The 19,349-nt window shown below is 35.0% G+C and overlaps 1 protein-coding gene and 1 pseudogene across 7 annotated transcripts; both read left to right on the top strand.

Moving 5' to 3' along the window:
* The first annotated feature begins 2,613 nt into the window (after positions 1 to 2,613).
* LOC145123333 (DNA-directed RNA polymerase II subunit RPB2-like) lies at positions 2,614 to 9,596 on the top strand (annotated as a pseudogene). The gene is made up of 24 exons (XR_013715102.1): positions 2,614 to 2,946; positions 3,495 to 3,716; positions 3,794 to 4,084; positions 4,283 to 4,480; positions 4,605 to 4,669; positions 4,740 to 4,826; positions 4,916 to 5,036; positions 5,138 to 5,182; positions 5,267 to 5,477; positions 5,620 to 5,696; positions 5,782 to 5,889; positions 5,980 to 6,096; positions 6,187 to 6,342; positions 6,425 to 6,529; positions 6,618 to 6,743; positions 6,842 to 6,919; positions 7,026 to 7,121; positions 7,205 to 7,320; positions 7,401 to 7,470; positions 7,548 to 7,610; positions 7,681 to 7,824; positions 7,897 to 8,196; positions 8,789 to 9,211; positions 9,288 to 9,596. The product of XR_013715102.1 is annotated as a DNA-directed RNA polymerase II subunit RPB2-like (transcript).
* A 1,302-nt stretch (positions 9,597 to 10,898) lies between these two features.
* LOC145125862 (uncharacterized) lies at positions 10,899 to 18,491 on the top strand. Of its 6 annotated transcripts, none has more exons than XM_079061267.1 (17): positions 10,901 to 11,333; positions 11,859 to 11,984; positions 13,850 to 13,921; positions 14,068 to 14,178; positions 14,632 to 14,709; positions 14,850 to 14,981; positions 15,124 to 15,186; positions 15,315 to 15,404; positions 16,525 to 16,593; positions 16,700 to 16,789; positions 16,861 to 16,980; positions 17,047 to 17,142; positions 17,272 to 17,388; positions 17,467 to 17,598; positions 17,723 to 17,833; positions 17,982 to 18,091; positions 18,207 to 18,491. In XM_079061267.1, exons 1-17 carry the CDS (start codon positions 11,069 to 11,071, stop codon positions 18,291 to 18,293), a joined length of 1,869 nt encoding a protein of 622 aa, XP_078917393.1. In that variant the 5' UTR covers positions 10,901 to 11,068; the 3' UTR covers positions 18,294 to 18,491. The 6 variants fall into 6 exon arrangements, with proteins under 6 accessions (XP_078917395.1, XP_078917393.1, XP_078917392.1 ...); XM_079061266.1 differs by having other exon boundaries at positions 13,841 to 13,921; positions 14,859 to 14,981; XM_079061268.1 differs by having other exon boundaries at positions 13,841 to 13,921; positions 16,873 to 16,980.
* The last annotated feature ends 858 nt before the right edge of the window (positions 18,492 to 19,349 follow it).

The following is a 19,349-nucleotide window of genomic DNA, read 5'->3' as shown; positions in this document are numbered from 1 at the left end:
TAGACTAATATGTTTGTTGTCATTTGCATGTATGAATATAATGGACGTACATGGTTATATGAAGCTTATTATATGTTATTGTATTATAATGTGGTCCCATTACCAGTACAATTGTTGTATGTTGTATATTATTGTATTTGTATGTGGGTGCAATTGTTTTGTATTGTAAGTTACATGTTGGATCTTATTGCATGGACACTTATATCACAAAGATAAACAACTATATGTGTAATGTACACACAACACAATAACATTTTCATCAAATAAAAAACGATTTCAAATCCATTACACATACATTGTTAAACATAACAGGAAACATGAAATTAGAATGTTAAACATAACAAGAAAAATCCATTACACACCGATTACAACTTATAGACTAATATGACAAAGAAAACAACCCAACTTAGAAATAACCAAATTTCAGCTTCCTAACATCCGATTGAAGCTTCTTATTTGACCTAACCAAAGTTGTAAACAACTGTTCGTCACCACTTGTGTTTGTAGTCTCCACTTCATCTGCCCAACATATAAACCCATCACGAGGACCCTAAAAATAAAAGTTTTCGGAGTATGTTACCAAAACCCATAAAACGATAATGTAAATCTAGGCCAATAGTGGAATGAAAATGCAATTGACATTGTACCTTTTTGAGGCAAGCATAGAAGAGTCGACCAGGGTTGGACGGAGCAGTTGGCGTTCTTATTATTGCATCAAATCCACATGAGCATGCCACCGTTTTCATCGGTCCCTTCATTTTAGTAAGGTCACTTGAAAGGAAACAAGAAGAAGATAGCAAATAAAGGTAAAAATGGCCACATCTGTGCTGTATATACTCGAGGGTAAAATGTGAAAGGACGAAATTACCTCCCTCTTTGGCACTAACTAACAATACTTATGAGGGTTATTGTTTTAAAAAACATAATTTAATTTTGAAATCCTACTAAACAACCCAAACAAATATATTAAATAAGATAATCAAATTCTAATAACGACATATTTTCCATTAACAAAAGAGGATTACACACATTGGTTATACAAAATTGCTCGTGTGTATACACATGTCTTCATTCACTTTCACAAAATGAACATCAACATACCAACTAAACTGAACAACAACACATTTGAAACACATAAACCCTAATACAAACACATAAACCCTAAAACAAACAAAATACTGCCTGATCAACACAATCACCACAACAACGAACATATCACTTCTTCAAAACATCAACCTTCGCCACCAGAAACCCAAATATGACAAACACCAATCCGGCCACCAACAGTGACGAAGTTCAACTTTTTCTCCGTCTGCTCTAACCGACGATGCAATGCCAGTAGGTCTACCCTGCTTATGACAAAATCTCGACTTATATCTTCTTTCAGACGCTCCACTTCAAGTTTTTGTTCCGCAATTTGAGATCCACATTCACAAAAAATAGCATGCAAATCGTCAAAGTTGAGACGGTCCCTTGAATTTATTGATATCGATTCGGGTGACTGGTGGTGGGGTAGCCATCGTGATTCACATGAAAGGGATGTTTGTCGGATTGTCAGTATCGTTTAGTGGAAAAAGGGAATGAAGATTTAATGTTTCAACTGATTTGCCTCTCCTTTTGTGTCACAAGGGAGGGTCCACAGTAAGTAGTAACCCTTAGGGCCAAAGTATTCCACGTCGACCCATCTCAGTGATATGACCATCGATTTGACTCAGAGTTGACTCACTATGTTATGTGTATTGTGACTTGTATGGGTAACCTTTTAAAACATGTAAATGGACCAATTCAATCGGTAAATTAACAATTCGTTCCCCTAAAATGCAAAAAGAAAAAAAAACAATAGGGACCTTTTTAAACCATAACATGTAACATGGTTGGGCTACAGTGACATTTACCCTACTTAATATATACTAAGAAATTAATAAAGAAAGTCACAACAAACTACATTACTTATTTTAATGTACTTTTTTCTTCTAATTATAGTTTGCACCTTAGACTATATTAAATAATAAAGACAAAACAATTAAAATAACAAATAGTTCATTCACTTCACCGACCAACATGAATGACAAAACAACAGATTTACTATAATATCTTAAAAACCACATTTAACATGCACTTAATAGCAATACATCCGAACAACAATTAATGAAAAACCACATCTAACTTTGATTATTTGAATTTTAATTGCAAAGAAAAACGGTATATGAAATAGCTTGGGGGTTAGTTAGAGCAAACGATATGAGTAACCACGACACCGTTAAGGTTGACGTAGCATGCCCATAACGCCGTGATAACATTAAAAACACCACTCCCAAAACTTGTTAAGGCAAATCTCGTGGTAACGACAACAAGCTGGAACGGATAATTCAACCAATCAAACATTTTCCTCTCTTCTTCTCTTTCTACCTCTTAATGTGTTATGCAGTATGCACGCTACCCTTACTTTTTAGTTATTGTTGTCTTGTAACAATCATCCGTACCCGATCCTTTTAGATTTGTAATGCTCCGTAAGTTTGGATATGTAAATTACATATCTACCCTTGAATACACCGCCATTCTATAAATAAAACTCCAACTTGACGCTACGACCAGCAAGACTTGGACCCTAAACCTTCCCGCTTCCCCAAATTGCTTTCCTTCAAAATCTGTGATGCGAACCTCTCGAATTTGATATGGATAAAAGGCTTTCCTTAAGATTTAGGTATGGATTTGGAGGGAGAACATGATCAAGGATACAACGATGATGAAGAAGATATAACCCAAGAGGATGCTTGGACAGTTATCAGTTCTTATTTCGAAGAAAAAGGACTTGTTCGCCAACAACTTGATTCATTTGATGAGTTTATTCAGAGTACTATGCAAGAAATTGTGGACGAATCTGCAGATATCGAGATCCGACGCGAATCCCAGCACAATCCGGGGCACCAGCCTGATTGTGCAGAGGTTCGTTTTGGATCCTGTTTCTGTATATTGTTAAAGTTCCACAGAAGGATTAAGATATTAGTTTCGGAGAAGAGCTTGTTCAAATTGATTATTGATTGAAATTGAAAGTGGTAACCTAAGCTTGGCATTCTTAATTCTAGGGTTTTAACTCTAGTTTTGGTTTTGGAGGGAAAATCAGTTTAAACCTCTTGAAACTGATTGATTCACGAAACTATCTGAATCTAACTGGAAATTGTCCGACTGGATGGAATTCTAGAATCAGATAATAATAGTACTCATACTCTAGTTGAATTATCGAAATGTAAGGATACTTTGCAAGACTCTAGCGGTATCCCAGTAAGAACTTCTAAACTCCGATCTGAATTCAATTGAACTATTGTGAAACGATACTTCTAAATGAGCGGGATTCACATTCTATACTAAACAAAACAACTGAAGTATCAAAACATTCTGCATTTTCAAGGAAATTGCACTTTGACTGAACGGAAATGCATACATTCATGTGATGTATTTGAATATTTGATATATCCTTCTTTATGCGCTTGCAGATGGTCTATAAGATCAGCTTTGGTCAGATTTATATGAGTAAGCCAAAGATGACAGAGTCCGATGGTGAAACCACCACATTGTTTCCAAAGGCAGCAAGACTGAGGAATCTGACATATTCTGCACCTTTGTTTGTTGATGTATCAAAGAAGGCTATAATGAAAGGGCATGATGGTGAAGAAGTGACAGAAACTGAAAATTTTGATAAGCTCTTCATTGGAAAGGTATGCAGAATGAAATCTTTGTACAATAAAGTGCAAGTGTTGAGTTGTGTAATCAATTTGTATGACACAAATTTCAGGTTCCTATAATGCTACGATCAAGTTACTGTACACTGTATCAGAATTCAGAAAAGGACTTGACTGAGCTTGGTGAGTGTCCTTATGATCAAGGTGGATATTTCATTATCAATGGGAGTGAAAAGGTTCTAATTGCTCAAGAGAGGATGAGCACCAATCATGTGTATGTGTTCAAGAAGAGGCAACCGAATACATATGCTTATGTTGCAGAAGTTCGGTCAATGACAGAATCTCAGAATAGGTCACCAAGTACCATGTTTGTCCGGATGCTTTCTCGGACTAGTGCCAAAGGGGTATGATATGTTGACAGAGGAAATAGCAATGTACTTCCATTTGTTTGTTTATCATAGCATTCTGCTTTCATCTTTTCTTATTACATCATTGTACTTTGAAAGTATACTGCTGTAACAGAAAGTAAGATGCTATAATACACAGATAAATGAAGTAGGTTGTTCTTTCTCTTGATTACTTGGCATCTTTTACAATTGCAGGGATCCTCGGGTCAATGTATCCACGCTACCCTTCCTTATATCCGAACTAAGATTCCTATCATTATCGTGTTTCGAGCACTGGGATTTGTAGCTGATAAAGATATATTAGAACACATTTGTTATGATTTTGCTGACACTCAAATGATGGAGTTGTTAAGACCATCACTAGAAGAAGCATTTGTTATACAAAATCAACAAGTATGCTTCTTCCCTTTTCTCATTTTCTTTACAGTTTTCCAATCGTTGTTTCTGATAGATAAAATGAAATGTAAACTTCATAATTAATTACCAGCCATGGCTCTTTTTCTTTGTTTTTTTGCAGGTGGCACTAGATTACATTGGAAAAAGAGGTGCCCGTGCTGGTGTCACGAAAGAGGATAGAATAAAGTATATTTTATTTTTTAGTTGTCTATTTGTTTTAATATTATCTGGTTTTACAAAATCCGTTGTTTCACAGGTTTGCCCGTGATATTCTACAAAAAGAAATGCTTCCTCATGTGGGTGTTGGAGAGTATTGTGAAACAAAGAAAGCATACTACTTTGGGTAAACCTTATTTTTTTCTATATGACATGCATTGTTTTTGGTATTTTTCTTGTTTTTATATAGAAGTAACTTGTTTTTACTTTCATCAGTTATATTATCCACCGTCTTTTGTTATGTGCTCTTGGTCGGAGGGCTGAGGATGATAGGGATCATTATGGAAACAAAAGGTTGGATCTTGCTTGTCCACTGCTCGGGAGCCTATTTAGAACGGTGAGGTTTTAATTTATATTTTATATTTCTTGGATTATTCTATTGATATGTTACATATGTATATGCATTTGACAAGTTGTCACCTCTTGTGTTAATGCCAGCACTTTCGGCAGTTAACAAGAGATGTAAGAGTATATGTTCAGAAGGTAACTCAAATTCTTCAAGTTTCATTGTTTCTTGTTATTTATCTGGCCATTGAATTTGAATCCATTATATTCGATAATCTGCAGTGTGTAAACAAGGGGAAAGATATTAATCTGCGATTTGCAATTAAAGCAAACACAATAACAAACGGGCTTAAATATTCCCTTGCTACTGGGAATTGGGGGAAAGCAAATGCAGCTGGAACTAAGGCTGGTGTTTCACAGGTGTTGAATCGCTTGACATATGCATCCACATTGTCACATTTACGAAGAGTAAATTCACCTATAGGACGCGAAGGTAACTTCTGTTATAGTTTTTCTCAAAAGGTCTGATGAAATTACTGTGTCTTTATTGTTTCTTGCTTTAGATTTAGTTCCATGGTGCATGATGCTTTTTGTTTTAGCTTGTCTTATATGTAGTTGTTTTTACATTTAAATAGGAAAATTGGCAAAACCAAGGCAGCTGCATAACTCACAATGGGGAATGATGTGTCCTGCAGAAACCCCTGAAGGGCAGGTTAGTAATTTGCTTTTGTTATGACTTATGATCTGATCATATCTGAATTCAAATGGTAACCTTATGTTTATGGTTATTGTTCTAGGCATGTGGACTGGTGAAGAATCTTGCATTGATGGTTTACATAACTGTGGGGTCAGCTGCATACCCGATTCTTGAATTTTTGGAAGAATGGGGTACAGAAAATCTTGAGGTAAACATCACCAAGTTTTTGAAATATTATATATATCTTCCTATAATGTTTTTTATTTTTTAATCGGCTAATCTTTTATTTCCATATTAGGAAATTTCCCCTGCTGTTATCCCACAAGCTACAAAAATCTTTGTAAATGGTGTGTGGGTGGGAATCCATCGCAATCCCGACATGTTGGTGAAAACATTGAGGAGATTGCGAAGACGAGTGAGTAAAATTTTATCAGATTAAAATTACTAAAATTTTGGTGCATAGTTTGGTAAAATATTGTTTATATGAATTGTTTTAAATGTCCAGGATGATATGAACACAGAAATTGGAGTTGTCCGGGATACTCGTTTAAAAGAAGTTCGGATATATACTGATTATGGTCGTTGCAGTCGCCCGCTTTTCGTTGTAGAAAAACAAAGACTTTTAATAAAAAAGAAAGATATCCAAAAGCTCCAACAAAGGGTATGTGGAGTCTTGTAAATTTTAAAATTTTTTTATGGTGTATTATCTTAATAACATCTTGTTTGTGTCTATTGATTCACAGGAAACCCCAGAAGATGGTGGGTGGCATGATCTTGTATCAAATGGATTCATTGAGTATATTGATACGGAAGAGGAAGAGACCACTATGATTTCCATGACCATTAATGTAAGCAGCAATACATGATATCAAGTAAAATGGAAGGATTTGAATAGTAAAAAATTACCAATTAGTTGCATAAAATGTAATTTTGTAGGATCTTATAAGGGCAAGGGAAAATCCAGACGAGTCTTATTCGGACACTTACACGCATTGTGAAATCCATCCGTCTTTAATCTTGGGTGTTTGTGCCTCAATTATACCATTTCCTGACCACAATCAGGTAAATTTCAATTCTAAATTGACACTGCTATTATTATACTTATGCTGTGTTGTGGGATCATTATATTATTATATTTTGTTTTATGTGTCAACAAACAGTCTCCACGTAATACGTATCAAGCAGCCATGGGTAAGCAAGCAATGGGGATTTATGTCACTAACTTCCAGTTCCGTATGGTACGCAACAAGTTTCTTCTTAAATGCAAGAAATAGCAATGTACTTTGATTGTTTTACTTATTATAGCATGAGCATCATATTTTCATTGATTCTGTTTCTTTTTAGGATACATTGGCCTACGTTCTTTACTATCCTCAACAACCACTTGTAACTACTCGAGCAATGGAGCACTTGCACTACCGAGAGCTTCCAGCTGGCATCGTATGCAATTATGCATTTTCCAATTCATATAAAAAATGCTTTATTTTCATATCAAAATACCATCCCTTTTTCTCTTGTGTTAGAATGCAATTGTGGCAATTGCCTGTTATTCTGGATACAACCAAGAAGATTCTGTTATCATGAACCAGTCCTCAATAGACCGTGGCTTCTTCAGATCACTCTTCTTCCGTTCTTACAGGTACTTTACTTGCTCAAAAGACACAAATACCCTCCCTCCAGACCATAGCCTACAAAACTTCACGTACATGTTTTTTACAGGAATGAAGAGAAGAGGATGGGGACACTTGTGAAGGAAAATTTTTGTCGTCCCAATAGATCTAACACCATGGTAAAAAAAACCCGTTGTGTTTCCGTTTCTTTTCCAAAACTGGTATTTTAACCTTTTTTTTTTTTTTTTTTATACAGGGTATGCGACCTGGTTCTTATGATAAATTAGATGATGATGGTCTCGCTCCTCCAATGAGTAGTGCCTTTTTAGGGTTCAGGGTTTAGGGTTTTTTTTTATCTGTACTAAAATCATATGATCATTGTAATACAGGGGACACGAGTTGGTGGTGAGGATGTGATTATCGGGAAGACAACACCAATTGCTCAAGATGATGCTGAAGGGCAATCCTCCAGATACACTCGTCGTGATCTCAGTACAAGCTTACGTCACAGTGAAAATGGAATGGTTGATCAGGTACCCTGCCCGGCTGCCCGTGTTTTTGAATTGTTGGATTAGATGTTAAATATGGAAAGTGGAGAGCTGCAGGTGCTGTTGACAACAAATGCTTATGGGTTGAGGTTTGTGAAAGTGAGGGTGAGGTCAGTGAGGATACCACAGATTGGAGATAAGTTTAGCAGCAGACATGGTCAAAAGGGAACAGTTGGGATGACTTACAGGCAAGAAGATATGCCATGGACTGTGGAGGGAATCACTCCTGATATCATTGTGAATCCTCATGCTATTCCTTCTCGTATGACAATTGGTCAACTCATCGAGTGTATTATGGGCAAAGTTGCTGCACATATGGGGAAAGAAGGAGATGCTACTCCTTTCACCGATGTCAGTGTAAGTACTTTCAATAAATAGCAATCTACTTCCATTGATTTTTCTTGTATTTTGAAAATTTTATTCAGTTAATCGCAGTGGCATCTAAATACAGAGCAAGAATTGAACAGACTTATCAAAGTGTAATGTCATGATAAGAAAATAGGTTGAAGTTGCAATGCTATAGCCTATAGTTGGGTATACTGACAATGTACAATGCCTTAATAAGAATAAAATTGAAAGTACAATCTTGTTAAAGAATTATGTTACGCACAAATGAAAGTACATTGCTATTTCTTGCATTTAGCCTATTATTTGTTGCATCATGCTAAAAGCTCTGAACCTAAGACCTATTTGTTTGGTTCATTTGATGTTTTCAAAGTACAATGTCCTGATAAGAAAAGAAATGGAAGTAGGATGCTATAGGTTTGTATATATTGAAAGTACAATGCCCTGTTAGTATACAAAATCGGAAGTACAACGATGTAATGGAAAGAAATTGAAGTAGGATGTTACAATACACAAACAAATGAAAGTACGTTGCTGTTTCTTGTAAACTTAAGTTTTATTTATTTAGTTCATTTGACTTGACATATTGTTTTGATGGGGACAGGTGGATAACATCAGCAGGGCTCTTCACAGGTGCGGTTACCAAATGCGTGGGTTCGAGACCATGTACAACGGTCACACAGGCCGACGCCTGACCGCGATGATATTCATGGGGCCCACTTACTACCAAAGACTGAAACATATGGTTGACGACAAGATCCATTCACGTGGGCGCGGTCCCATCCAGATCCTGACCCGACAGCCCGTGGGGGGTCGGTCACATGACGGTGGGCTCCGGTTTGGTGAAATGGAACGCGACTGCGTGATTGCGCATGGTGCGGCCCATTTCCTTAAAGAACGGCTCTTTGATCAGAGTGACACATATCAGGTTCATGTCTGTGAGCGCTGTGGCTTGATTGCAACTGCCAATCTTAGAAAGAACTCGTTTGACTGCAAAAGCTGCAAGAATAAAACTGATATTGTTCAGGTATGTAACCATCCTTCTATCGTCCCATCCTGTTAATTTTTAGTATATGGTAAAATATTTTATGATATGTATGTAGGTGTATATTCCGTATGCGTGTAAGTTGTTGTTTCAAGAGCTGATTGCTATGGCGATTGCGCCTAGGATGCTTACCAAAGATATGTGAAGGATAGCAAGAAGAAAGAGGCTTGAGTTTGTTGACTGAATTTTTGAAACTTGAATGTATATGAATTTAGTAGTTGACATAAACCCTAAACCTACAGCAATAGCATATAATGCCCATGGAGATACCTATAGATGAGAATAGTGAATTACTATTCTCATTCATATATAGCATTTAACCAAACCAGCAACTATACTAGTATATGATGAAAATTTTAAAACTCAATTGTTTCTTGTTTGTTATAAGAAGGCTTGGAGAACTTGTTTGTATTGTTTTACGCAAAATAACACTATATTTCGATTCTCAACGCCATAACAAGTCCACTTTGTAGTTTGAGTTGATTTCCGTATCTAAGTTTTAAGGGTGATAATGCTAATCTTTGAATAAAGTTGTTATTTTAGCCAATGTATATTTTTAATATTTTCCAAGCTTTTGAGTGTTATTTGATTTCCATTATTATTTTGTTTTTTGGTTCGAGGTGCTATCTTTTCTATGTAAAATAGTAACACGTTTTGATTTTCGTTCCAATTGCAACAAGTCCACTCAATAGTTTGGCATGCTTGATTGCTTTTTGCATCTAAGGTAAAGTGATAATGCAAAATTCAAAGAAACGACCGGATTAGGGAACAAGGGAACACCTCCCCTGTGTCCCATTATCCTATACACCTAGTTCCCGAGTTTTATTAAAGAAAAGATACACCTAGTTCCCGAGTTTTAGTAAAGAAAAGAAATGAAGAAGAAAGTATGGAAGAAAAAAAGTTTAATGTTGATGTTCTTGAGTTAGAAAGAAAGGAAAAAAAACATTTCTTTAAGCCTACTTCCCTTCAAATCTTTTTCCAATTTGGGAGGAAGATTAGGAGAATATCACTTTTCTTTTCTCTTATTCCTTCCAAAAAAATAATTTTGAAAAAATATAGTTTTATCTTTTTTTTCACTTCTTTTTCTTTTCTCCTTAAATACTTTTTTTTTTGTCTTTATGCTCTGCCACCTCAATTTCTTATTGCTATTCACATTCCTTAGAGGGTTTTAAACCTTCTGCAGAGCCCTCTTTGGGGAAGTCATGATCATTCTACAAAACTCTATTTTCCATGGTTAAAATGTTCGAACACCCCATTCCCTTCGGTCATTTGATGAAATTTCTCAACTTTAATTTGAGAAATTTTAAATTAGAAGCTAAATCCATTAATAAAACGTTCTTGGTGGAAAAAAATGTGAATGAAATGAAATTGATATCAATTTATTACTACATTTATTGTAATGATACGTGGAAAAAAATTAATTCAAAATAACCACAAAATAAAATTTAATAAATTGAATGAGAGAATGACATGTGGAAAAAAATCTTTATGTATCGAGGTTGGAGTCGACCCATTGGCGAGGTACACCAATAAATGCCATTTTATTAAAGTATTTTAGATCAAATTAATATAAAAATAAATACATTACAAAAAAATAAAAATGCATCTAAAATTAGTTCTTATTTTATGTTATAATATTGTTTAGAGATTTGATTTCATAGCAAAATTCTACAATTTTCGACTTCTCTTTGAATTTTGCAAGTGCACTCCCTCCTAATTTTAGTCCAAGGTCTCATCGGCTGTTGCACACACTCCACTCTCCGGACCCTTGAGAGTTCGAGGCGTATACACTTTACAGGTGGTGTCTTTCTGGTCAGACGATTCAGATATTGAACAATAATGGAGGAAGACGACGGAGCTCCATCAGGGCGGTCGTCACCACCGACACCAAAAAAGGTTAAGCTGGAGTCAGAGGAACCAAAAGAATTATTGAAGGCTAAGGATCATTCTGAAGATGAATCTGAGGAAATCGAAGAAGATGAAGATGAAGAGGAAGATGGAGATGGAGATGGATCACCACAGTTGCCGCCGTTATTGGACATGATTGACCTTCCACCCGCTTCCACTTTACCTCCTACTCCGCCTCTTCCGTCTTCCCCTAGAGGTATCTTCTCCTCTTTTCCCCAATTATGTTTCTATATTGGTTATGTGTTTTGATATTTTCTTTTCCTTTGATTGGGACTTCGATTAATATACTTGTATGTGACTCGAGATGTATGTAGTTTGATATTCAGAACAAATTGAAGAATTGCTTATGAAGCACTTGAAAATTAGGGGCGTTTGGTGTGTGTTTTCAAATACTTTATAATCAGAATCATATATAATCAATTAAAAAAGGTAGCCATAGTTGAGTAAGCTTCAATTCACCCTCAATAGTAGTTTTCATATGTCATCCCTCTAACTGCATTTCCAAATCTTATAATGTTGGTGCTAATAACAGAAAATTAGAACACTAGAGGAAAATTGATTATTGCTACCTGCAATTTCCATAACCACTTTTGCAGCATATTCAAACACCCGTTTTATCATTTAATTTCCACCAGTTTTGTTGCAAGTTATGACCTCATAATCTGTCATGGTAAGTTTGAGGTGTTTTGTGGTTTGGAAGAACTAATGTGTCACATCTCAGATTTAAACATGGAGCAACAAGATTCTGAAGATGAAGGACCTCCACCTGGATGGGATAACACATATCAGCTACAAGAACAAGTGGAGCATATGCTTACACCTGCAGCTGTTTCAGCAATTTCATCAGGTGAGTTAAGCTGCCATCATCACTTTATACTATATGCCATTGTGAAACCTTGCATTCACCTGCATCTTAACTATGTATGAAATCTTTAACAGAACATTTCGTACCTTAACGAGCTTGTAAACTTTGTTCCATTTCAATTTTGAAAAGGAAAAAGATAACAGTAGTAAATTAAGACAAATTTAACTATATTATTAGAGTAACTTATATTTCTATGTCGGTACTATTTAGTTTCTTAAGGATTAACTTTTACAGTGTAAACCCAATGATATCCCACTGTCAATTTTCCTGGAGGAAGAGGAACCAAATCCTAAGTTGTATTAGAGTGTAATGCATTCATCTCATCAACCATGTTAATAAGAGCCTCCCCTACATCTTTAGGAGTGGAAACAGAAGACAAGGGCAATACAACGACAATATATGAAGGAGATAAATGATACTAGCTTAAGGAATTATAATTTAGATAAGGATTGGAAGTAGAATGGGTATTTTTTTCATTTAGCTATCAGTGAATTTTTAGGGTTTTTATCGGATATAGATTCTGTGCAGGCTAATGTGGTTTGGCTAGGTCCCCTTAATGGCTGGAAAGACAACACAACTGGGAATATTGAATCACTAACACCACATGTTTACCATGAGAAAGTTGTAATTGTATTTTATAAGATATATAGTACAAGAAGCCTTAAGTTATACTAGAGCCTACCTTACTAATCTAAGGAACTATGTAAACTAGGAAATTATACACATTAAGTTTACACCTAATATTAGCTAATTTACAACTACTATTCAACAAGCATTATATTATTATCTTTTAAAAAAAAACATATCGTACACACATGCGTGTGCTTGCGTGTGTGTACATATATGTGTGCGTCTATGTATGTATGTATGTATGTATGTATCACATTAAATACCCACATTAAGTTATAAATGCCTCACAATAAGAAAGAAAATAGTAGATGAAAGAGGGAAATCTAATGGAAAAAATCTAAGGATCTTACGATAAAAGGAATTTGCATTGGGGGTGAGAAGACGGATATAATCACCAAAGATCATCTTTGAGTCTCTCATCATCATCATCTAATTGCAGTTCACAACTACAAGGTTAGCTTTTGGGGGAAAGTTCCTTATTTGACCTAATCTCAAGGATTTCCCTTTTTGTATAAATAAAAATAAGCGTTCCAGTTTCTTGTTTTTTGGCTTGATTTCTGGCTCTTTTTAAATGTTAGCTTTTAGGTATTTATCTTTTATGTATGGATTTTCTTTGAGCTGTTGTTTAAGCACCTAACCGGTTTCGTTTTGCTGCTTGATGATGAGCTTCCTATATGGTTCACTTCTTCTAGAAGGTCAAAATAGTTAAATTAGTTAGAAGTCAAAGTCAAACAGGTGTTAGCTCTCTCTCTCTCTCTCTCTTTCATGAGGTGTAGTCTATTAGAAGAGTTAGTTTCTAGAAGCTAAGCCAGTGTGCAAATTAAAGGGTCAGGTAGTATTAGGGATTATGTTTTTACTGTATGAAGCTGTCAATGGGAGAGATTCTCACATCTCAAAAGTGAGAAATCATTCAATTCAAGCCTTAGTTCCACTCTCTCTCTTGATTTCTATCAAATCTGTATCACTTGATTACTATCTAATTTCTCAGGTTGTTTGATGGATTACTTAGAGTCTTAGACTATATATAGGATGATTTACCAATTAGCACCACATCACCTAGGTGACCACTGACCACAACCCCTTTTAATGTATGGGTTTTCTTTAAGTTCCTTTGAGATTTTAATGTGGACCCTATTTGTTGTGATGAAATGAGTGTTATGTAAACCTGTTTTTTTGGTAAGGCATGTATCCTAATTCCTAATGATCAGACATATCAGATATAAAGATGGAGGATGTGCAACAAGATGACCGGAATGGAGAGGATGCTGCACCAGAACTAATTGCTTCAGGTGAAATCTTTTGTTATATTTGTAATATAAGTGAGATTCATTTAAAGGAATGATCATAAACTTTTAATGCTAGTTATGCTCATTTGGGAATGAAAATTTTTAAACAATCATAACCCTAATAAGTTTTATGATATGTAAACACTCAGATATGAAGGTGGAAGAAGACTCAGAGGATGAAGGACCTCCACCTGGATGGGATTCCAAGTGTCTGCCCGAAACTGAATTACAAGTGGCATATCCACAAATTACTCAATCAGGTCAAACAGAGATCTCTTTCTAGTTAATTATAATGTTTTATGATTGTGATTAATAAATACATGTACATGATGCCAATTGAATGTTCATGCAGACTTACTTTTCCTATCTCTTGAATTTTAGTTATTGAATTTGAATGCAGTGGTGTTTGGTGGGGCTCACACATAAAACAATAAGTACATATAAGAAATGTAAAGGAAATATATATATATATATATATATATATATATATATATATAAAAAAGCCATGTGGAAGACAAGGTGGATGGTTTTGCCACATATGATGGATCAACACTGCCATGTCACAAAGTTTACCTGTAAAACTTGATGCTTGGCATAGTTAATAGGTCACCAACAAGTTTAATGATGCCCAACTTGAAATAATAATACATCTAAAGTTAGTCTTCCGAAATTACCCTTCAGTTTTAGATGTTAACATGTATCCTAACAAGCAGATATAAAGACGGAGGACTTGCAAGAAGATGTCAGGAATGGGAATGGTGTTACTGCTGCACCGGAACTAGTTCCATCAGGTGAAACCTTTTATCATTATTATTGTAGTAACTGAGATTGATTTGAAGGAAGGAGCATAACCCTTTATTACTAGTTATGCTCAGTTTTTGAATGAGAATATGTAAAGAATCATAATCCTAAAGAAGTAATATGTGAGAAGTGAACTCAGATATGAAGGTGGAAGAACAAGATTCAGAAGAAGACGAAGGACCTCCACCTGGATGGGATTCCAAGTGTCAGCCTGAACCTGAATTACAAATGCCATTTCCAACTCCAACAATTACTCAGTCAGGTCAAAGTCAATAAAAAAAAAATAAATAAATAAAAAATAAAAAATAAAAAAAAAACTCTTTTTAGATCTCGTTGTGATGAAATGAGTGTTGTGTAAGACATATGATTATGATGTATCCTAACAAGCAGAAGACATGTCTCAGATATGAAGACTGAGGAAGTGCAACAAGATGCTCCCCAACCACAACTAGTTCTAGTTCCATCAGGTGAAACATCTTGTTATTATCATAGCAACATAACTGAGATTCATTTCAAGGAATTGTCATAATCTTTTATAATTCTAGTTATGTTCAGTTTTTGAATCAGAATATGTAAATAAGTTTCATGATCTCAGATATGAAGGTGGAAAAACAAGACTCAGAAGAAGATGAAGGTCCTCCACCTGGATGGGATTCCAAGGGTCAACCCCAACCCAAATCAACAGGTCAAACAGACAAATCTTTTTTGGTTAATTATATAATCTTTTATGTTTTTACCCTTAGTATGTTTATCAAATTCGACATGAATGCCCTTAAGTTCATCAAATTTGACATGAAAGTCCTTAGGTTTGTCAAATTTTGTTGGTTTTGTGCCTGGAAACCTGCTATTAGAGGTAAGAAGGGAAAAAAAACATGACAAACTTTGGGCATTAACGAACAAAAAAAATTGTCACAGGGACAAAACCGACAAAACTTGCTAAACTTAAGGACTTCTATGTCAAAAGCCCTAATTATGAAATATTTTTATTCATCTAATTTTCAATAAATATTAATCTTTTTAAAAAATTTCAAAACTTCAATTAACAATTTCTTTTATTTTTATAAAATAAATAAAAAGTATTTTGTATTATAATTATATCTTACAACCTGATGGTATCTAGTTCTTTATATTTTATATCTTTTTTAGATCATAGATAGATAATTCTTTTTAAACTAATTTCAAAATATGTAATATTTATTTTAAATGAAATAAAATATGCTTATATGCAATTTATTTAACGATTTATCTTTTATTTAATTATTATTTTTAATATAAAATAACATTCTTTTCTTTATTTATCAATTTTACTCTAGTTAGTTTATTTATTTATTAATAACAAACATTATGTATGAATGACCCATTCCATTCCTTTGAGCCAACCAACCAAACATGACAAGGGAATGTAATGATTAATTCCATTACCTTGCTCATTCTATTATGTTTTTCATTCCATTCCTTGGTAATTACATCAAACAGACCCTAAGAGTATCCTTGGACATGTCAGTTCCTTGAAAATACATGAGACGTCCCAAAAGGCCACTCAATAAAATAAAGTTAAACCCTCTGATTTTGTTAATTTGTACTGCTACTGAACATGTGTAAGATTGTCAAAAAACGATGATGATGGGATGGGGGCATTCACGTCTTTTGCACATCTCACCTTTTTCGGGTGGCATTGGCATTGCCAAACACAGTACAACCTGCTATGTTCTGTGGGCCTAATTTCTTGTAGAGCTTTTTTTATTGTTGTGGAAGACATGATTATGAATTATGATATATCCTAACAAGCAGAAGACATATCTCAGATATGCAACAAGATGCCTGGAATGGACAACATCCTACTCCCCAAGTCCAACCAGAACTAGTTCTGTCAGGTTGTTATTATCATAGTAATGCAACTGAGATTCATTTAAAGGAATTATGATAACCATGGCATCATTCATGATTCATGATATGTAAGTAAGAAAAAACTCATCTCAGATGTGAAAGTGGAAGAACAAGACTCAGAAGAAGACGAAGGACCTCCACCTGGATGGGATTCCAAGTGTCAGCCCCAATCCGAATCAACAGGTCAGATAGACACTCTTATCCTTTTATCTTATCTTGTAACTATATGTCCTAACTAACTACTAGAGAGATAGATATCATATCAGATATAAAGACAACGGAGGAGATTCAACACGATGCTCAGAATGGAGATGGGCCCCAACCCCAACAACCACATGATAGTCCAGCTCCAGCACTTGAAGTAGCTCCCTCAGGTGAATCTTAAATCATAATTATTTGTTGGCTTGGCATTGGCTTTCTAATATAAATAATATACATAGGGTGTGAGAAGTCAGCTATAAAAGTGGAAGAACAAGACTCAGAAGCAGACGAAGGACCGCCACCTGGATGGGATTCCAAGTGTACTCCTCCATCAGGTCAGCGTCAGACATAATTGATAATGGTTGAATTCTGGTGTTTGTCCGAATCATGATTGATTATAAGTAATTATCTACCTAGATCTAGCTTGTTCACTAACTGGCTGACATCTGATATGATATGATTAGAGTCGAAGATTGAGGATGATCAACAACAACAACAAGATGAAGATGGGCAAGGGCAAGGGCAAGGGCTCCCTCCAGGTTGGGGTTCAAGTTCAACTCCACAGCCTCCTCATTCAATAGGCAAGCTTTGAAAATGTTTTATTCAATGTCAATGCATTTAAATTCAGAAAAAGCTAAAACATGAAACATGTTGTTAAGGTGAAAGAATGGGAATGGAGTTTGAACAAAGACAAAAGAATGTGGAGGCTGTTGTTGTTGTAGAACCACAACCACCTTCAAGACAACAGCCCCCATCCACAACAACAAAAAAAACAAATAATCATATTCCTGGTGAGTTATTTGGTCTTTTTTTATAGTTATCTTTTAGTTTTTAGAATGGTAAATTGCATTAAGTTTCTATATTAGGAAACACACTTTCAAAATCAGTGGTTGATTTGATTTGATAATGTGCAAGAAGAAATGGGGCAAATGGTGTGTGGTTCCTGTCGACGATTACTCAGCTATCCAAAAGGTGCTCGCTATGTCGAGTGTGGATGCTGTTTGGAAGAAAATTACGTCCTCGAAGGTCCGTACCTCCCTCCATTTTCCCCTTAATTGATATAACTCAATTTCTTTTCTTTTTTCATTTTCTCTGCCATCTTAAGTGATTGTTTTTTTGAATGTAGAGAGAGCAAGAGTTTATTAATATTAATATGTTGTTGTTTGTTTGGCAGAACATGAAGTAGGGCAAGTGATATGTGGAGGTTGTGACGTGCTGCTAATGTACCCGTACGGGGCACCAAAAGTTAGATGTGTAAATTGCAGCACCGAAACAGAAATTGGAGTACGCTGCTTACTGCTTTTATTATATAAATAATTCCTATTCCTCCCATTATACTTCTACTAAAATACCCTTTTATATTTATTTATTTATTTATTTTTTATGAAAAAATTGGCAGGATCAAAATCGGCGTCCCCCACTTTCTGAACAGCAGCGGCGAGCCCGACGCCACTTGAAGCGTGTGCAAACGGGCTTCAAGTACTAACACTTGATTCATGCTATGCTAACTCCTTAAACCTCTCACCAATCCTCAAAATTATTATTATTATTATTATTTTTTTACTGTATATGGTTTCCAGTTCTTATCAACCTCATCTTTTTCTAGATTAACATAGAAAATGTGATTCAAAGCTTATGACTTCTTTATCTTATCATCTAAAGCCTTATATTAAATGGTGTCAAATTATGTGGTTTAGCTTCTTTAGTCCAACATTTTGACCGGAATAACTAAGACCAAAATAACAAAGTCAAAAGTTGAAAAAATGTGTGATCCATGCTTAGAAGCTGAAAACGTTTTTTTTTTTTTTTTTTTTTTTTGTCATCTTAAAAGTCTCAATTTATCGGAACCTTGAAAAATGAGGCAAAAAAAGACCCACATAGTTATAAAATTTCCACTAATAAACCCATGTGTAATCACCTCTCCTCTCCTCTGCAATTGGTTGGTAACAATGAAATTTTGAAAAAAAATTGCTTAGCTGGAGTTTTAAGTTTAGGAATTTTTGATCATACGGAGAAATAAAAGGAATAAATCTAAAAAACATAAAAGTACATAAAAATTTATTTATTTATTTTTCTTATAATGTAATAAAATAAAAAGATGGCTATATTTAATATAGCGAACTTGATTGTGTATTTACAAGGAGATTATTCAAAGGCTGTTATTTTAATTTATTTATTTATTTCAACTTTTTTTGAAAACGAAACTTTTATGAAAACTATCAATGTCAAAGGTTTTTGTATTTTAGTAAATTGATGCCAAATGTGTTGCATTTTATGGCAGTTATGTTATTTTCCAAAAACAACAAATAGATAAACAAATGAGAGTGCTTAATACTTTAATAGTTATACATGGACGTTTGAGTGTGTAATAGTTTTTTTTTTTTTTTTTTTGGAAAGGAAACTTCCCTAACGAGGGTTTCCGGGCCAGCTTTCGCGCACCGACTAATCCCCCGCTGCAAACATGAGGTTTTGCCTCATGCCCTGGAGTCACTGTAGGCGAACCTCCATGGCCACAAGGGCTGAGTGGTGCCAAGATTTGAAC

The sequence above is a fragment of the Lactuca virosa genome, chromosome 7, assembly GCF_052849685.1.
Source record: "Lactuca virosa cultivar CGN04683 chromosome 7, Lactuca_virosa_CGN04683_v6, whole genome shotgun sequence".
Lineage (NCBI taxonomy): Eukaryota > Viridiplantae > Streptophyta > Magnoliopsida > Asterales > Asteraceae > Lactuca > Lactuca virosa.
Note: the sequence above shows the minus strand (reverse complement) of the source record. Positions and strands in the feature narration are given on the sequence as shown.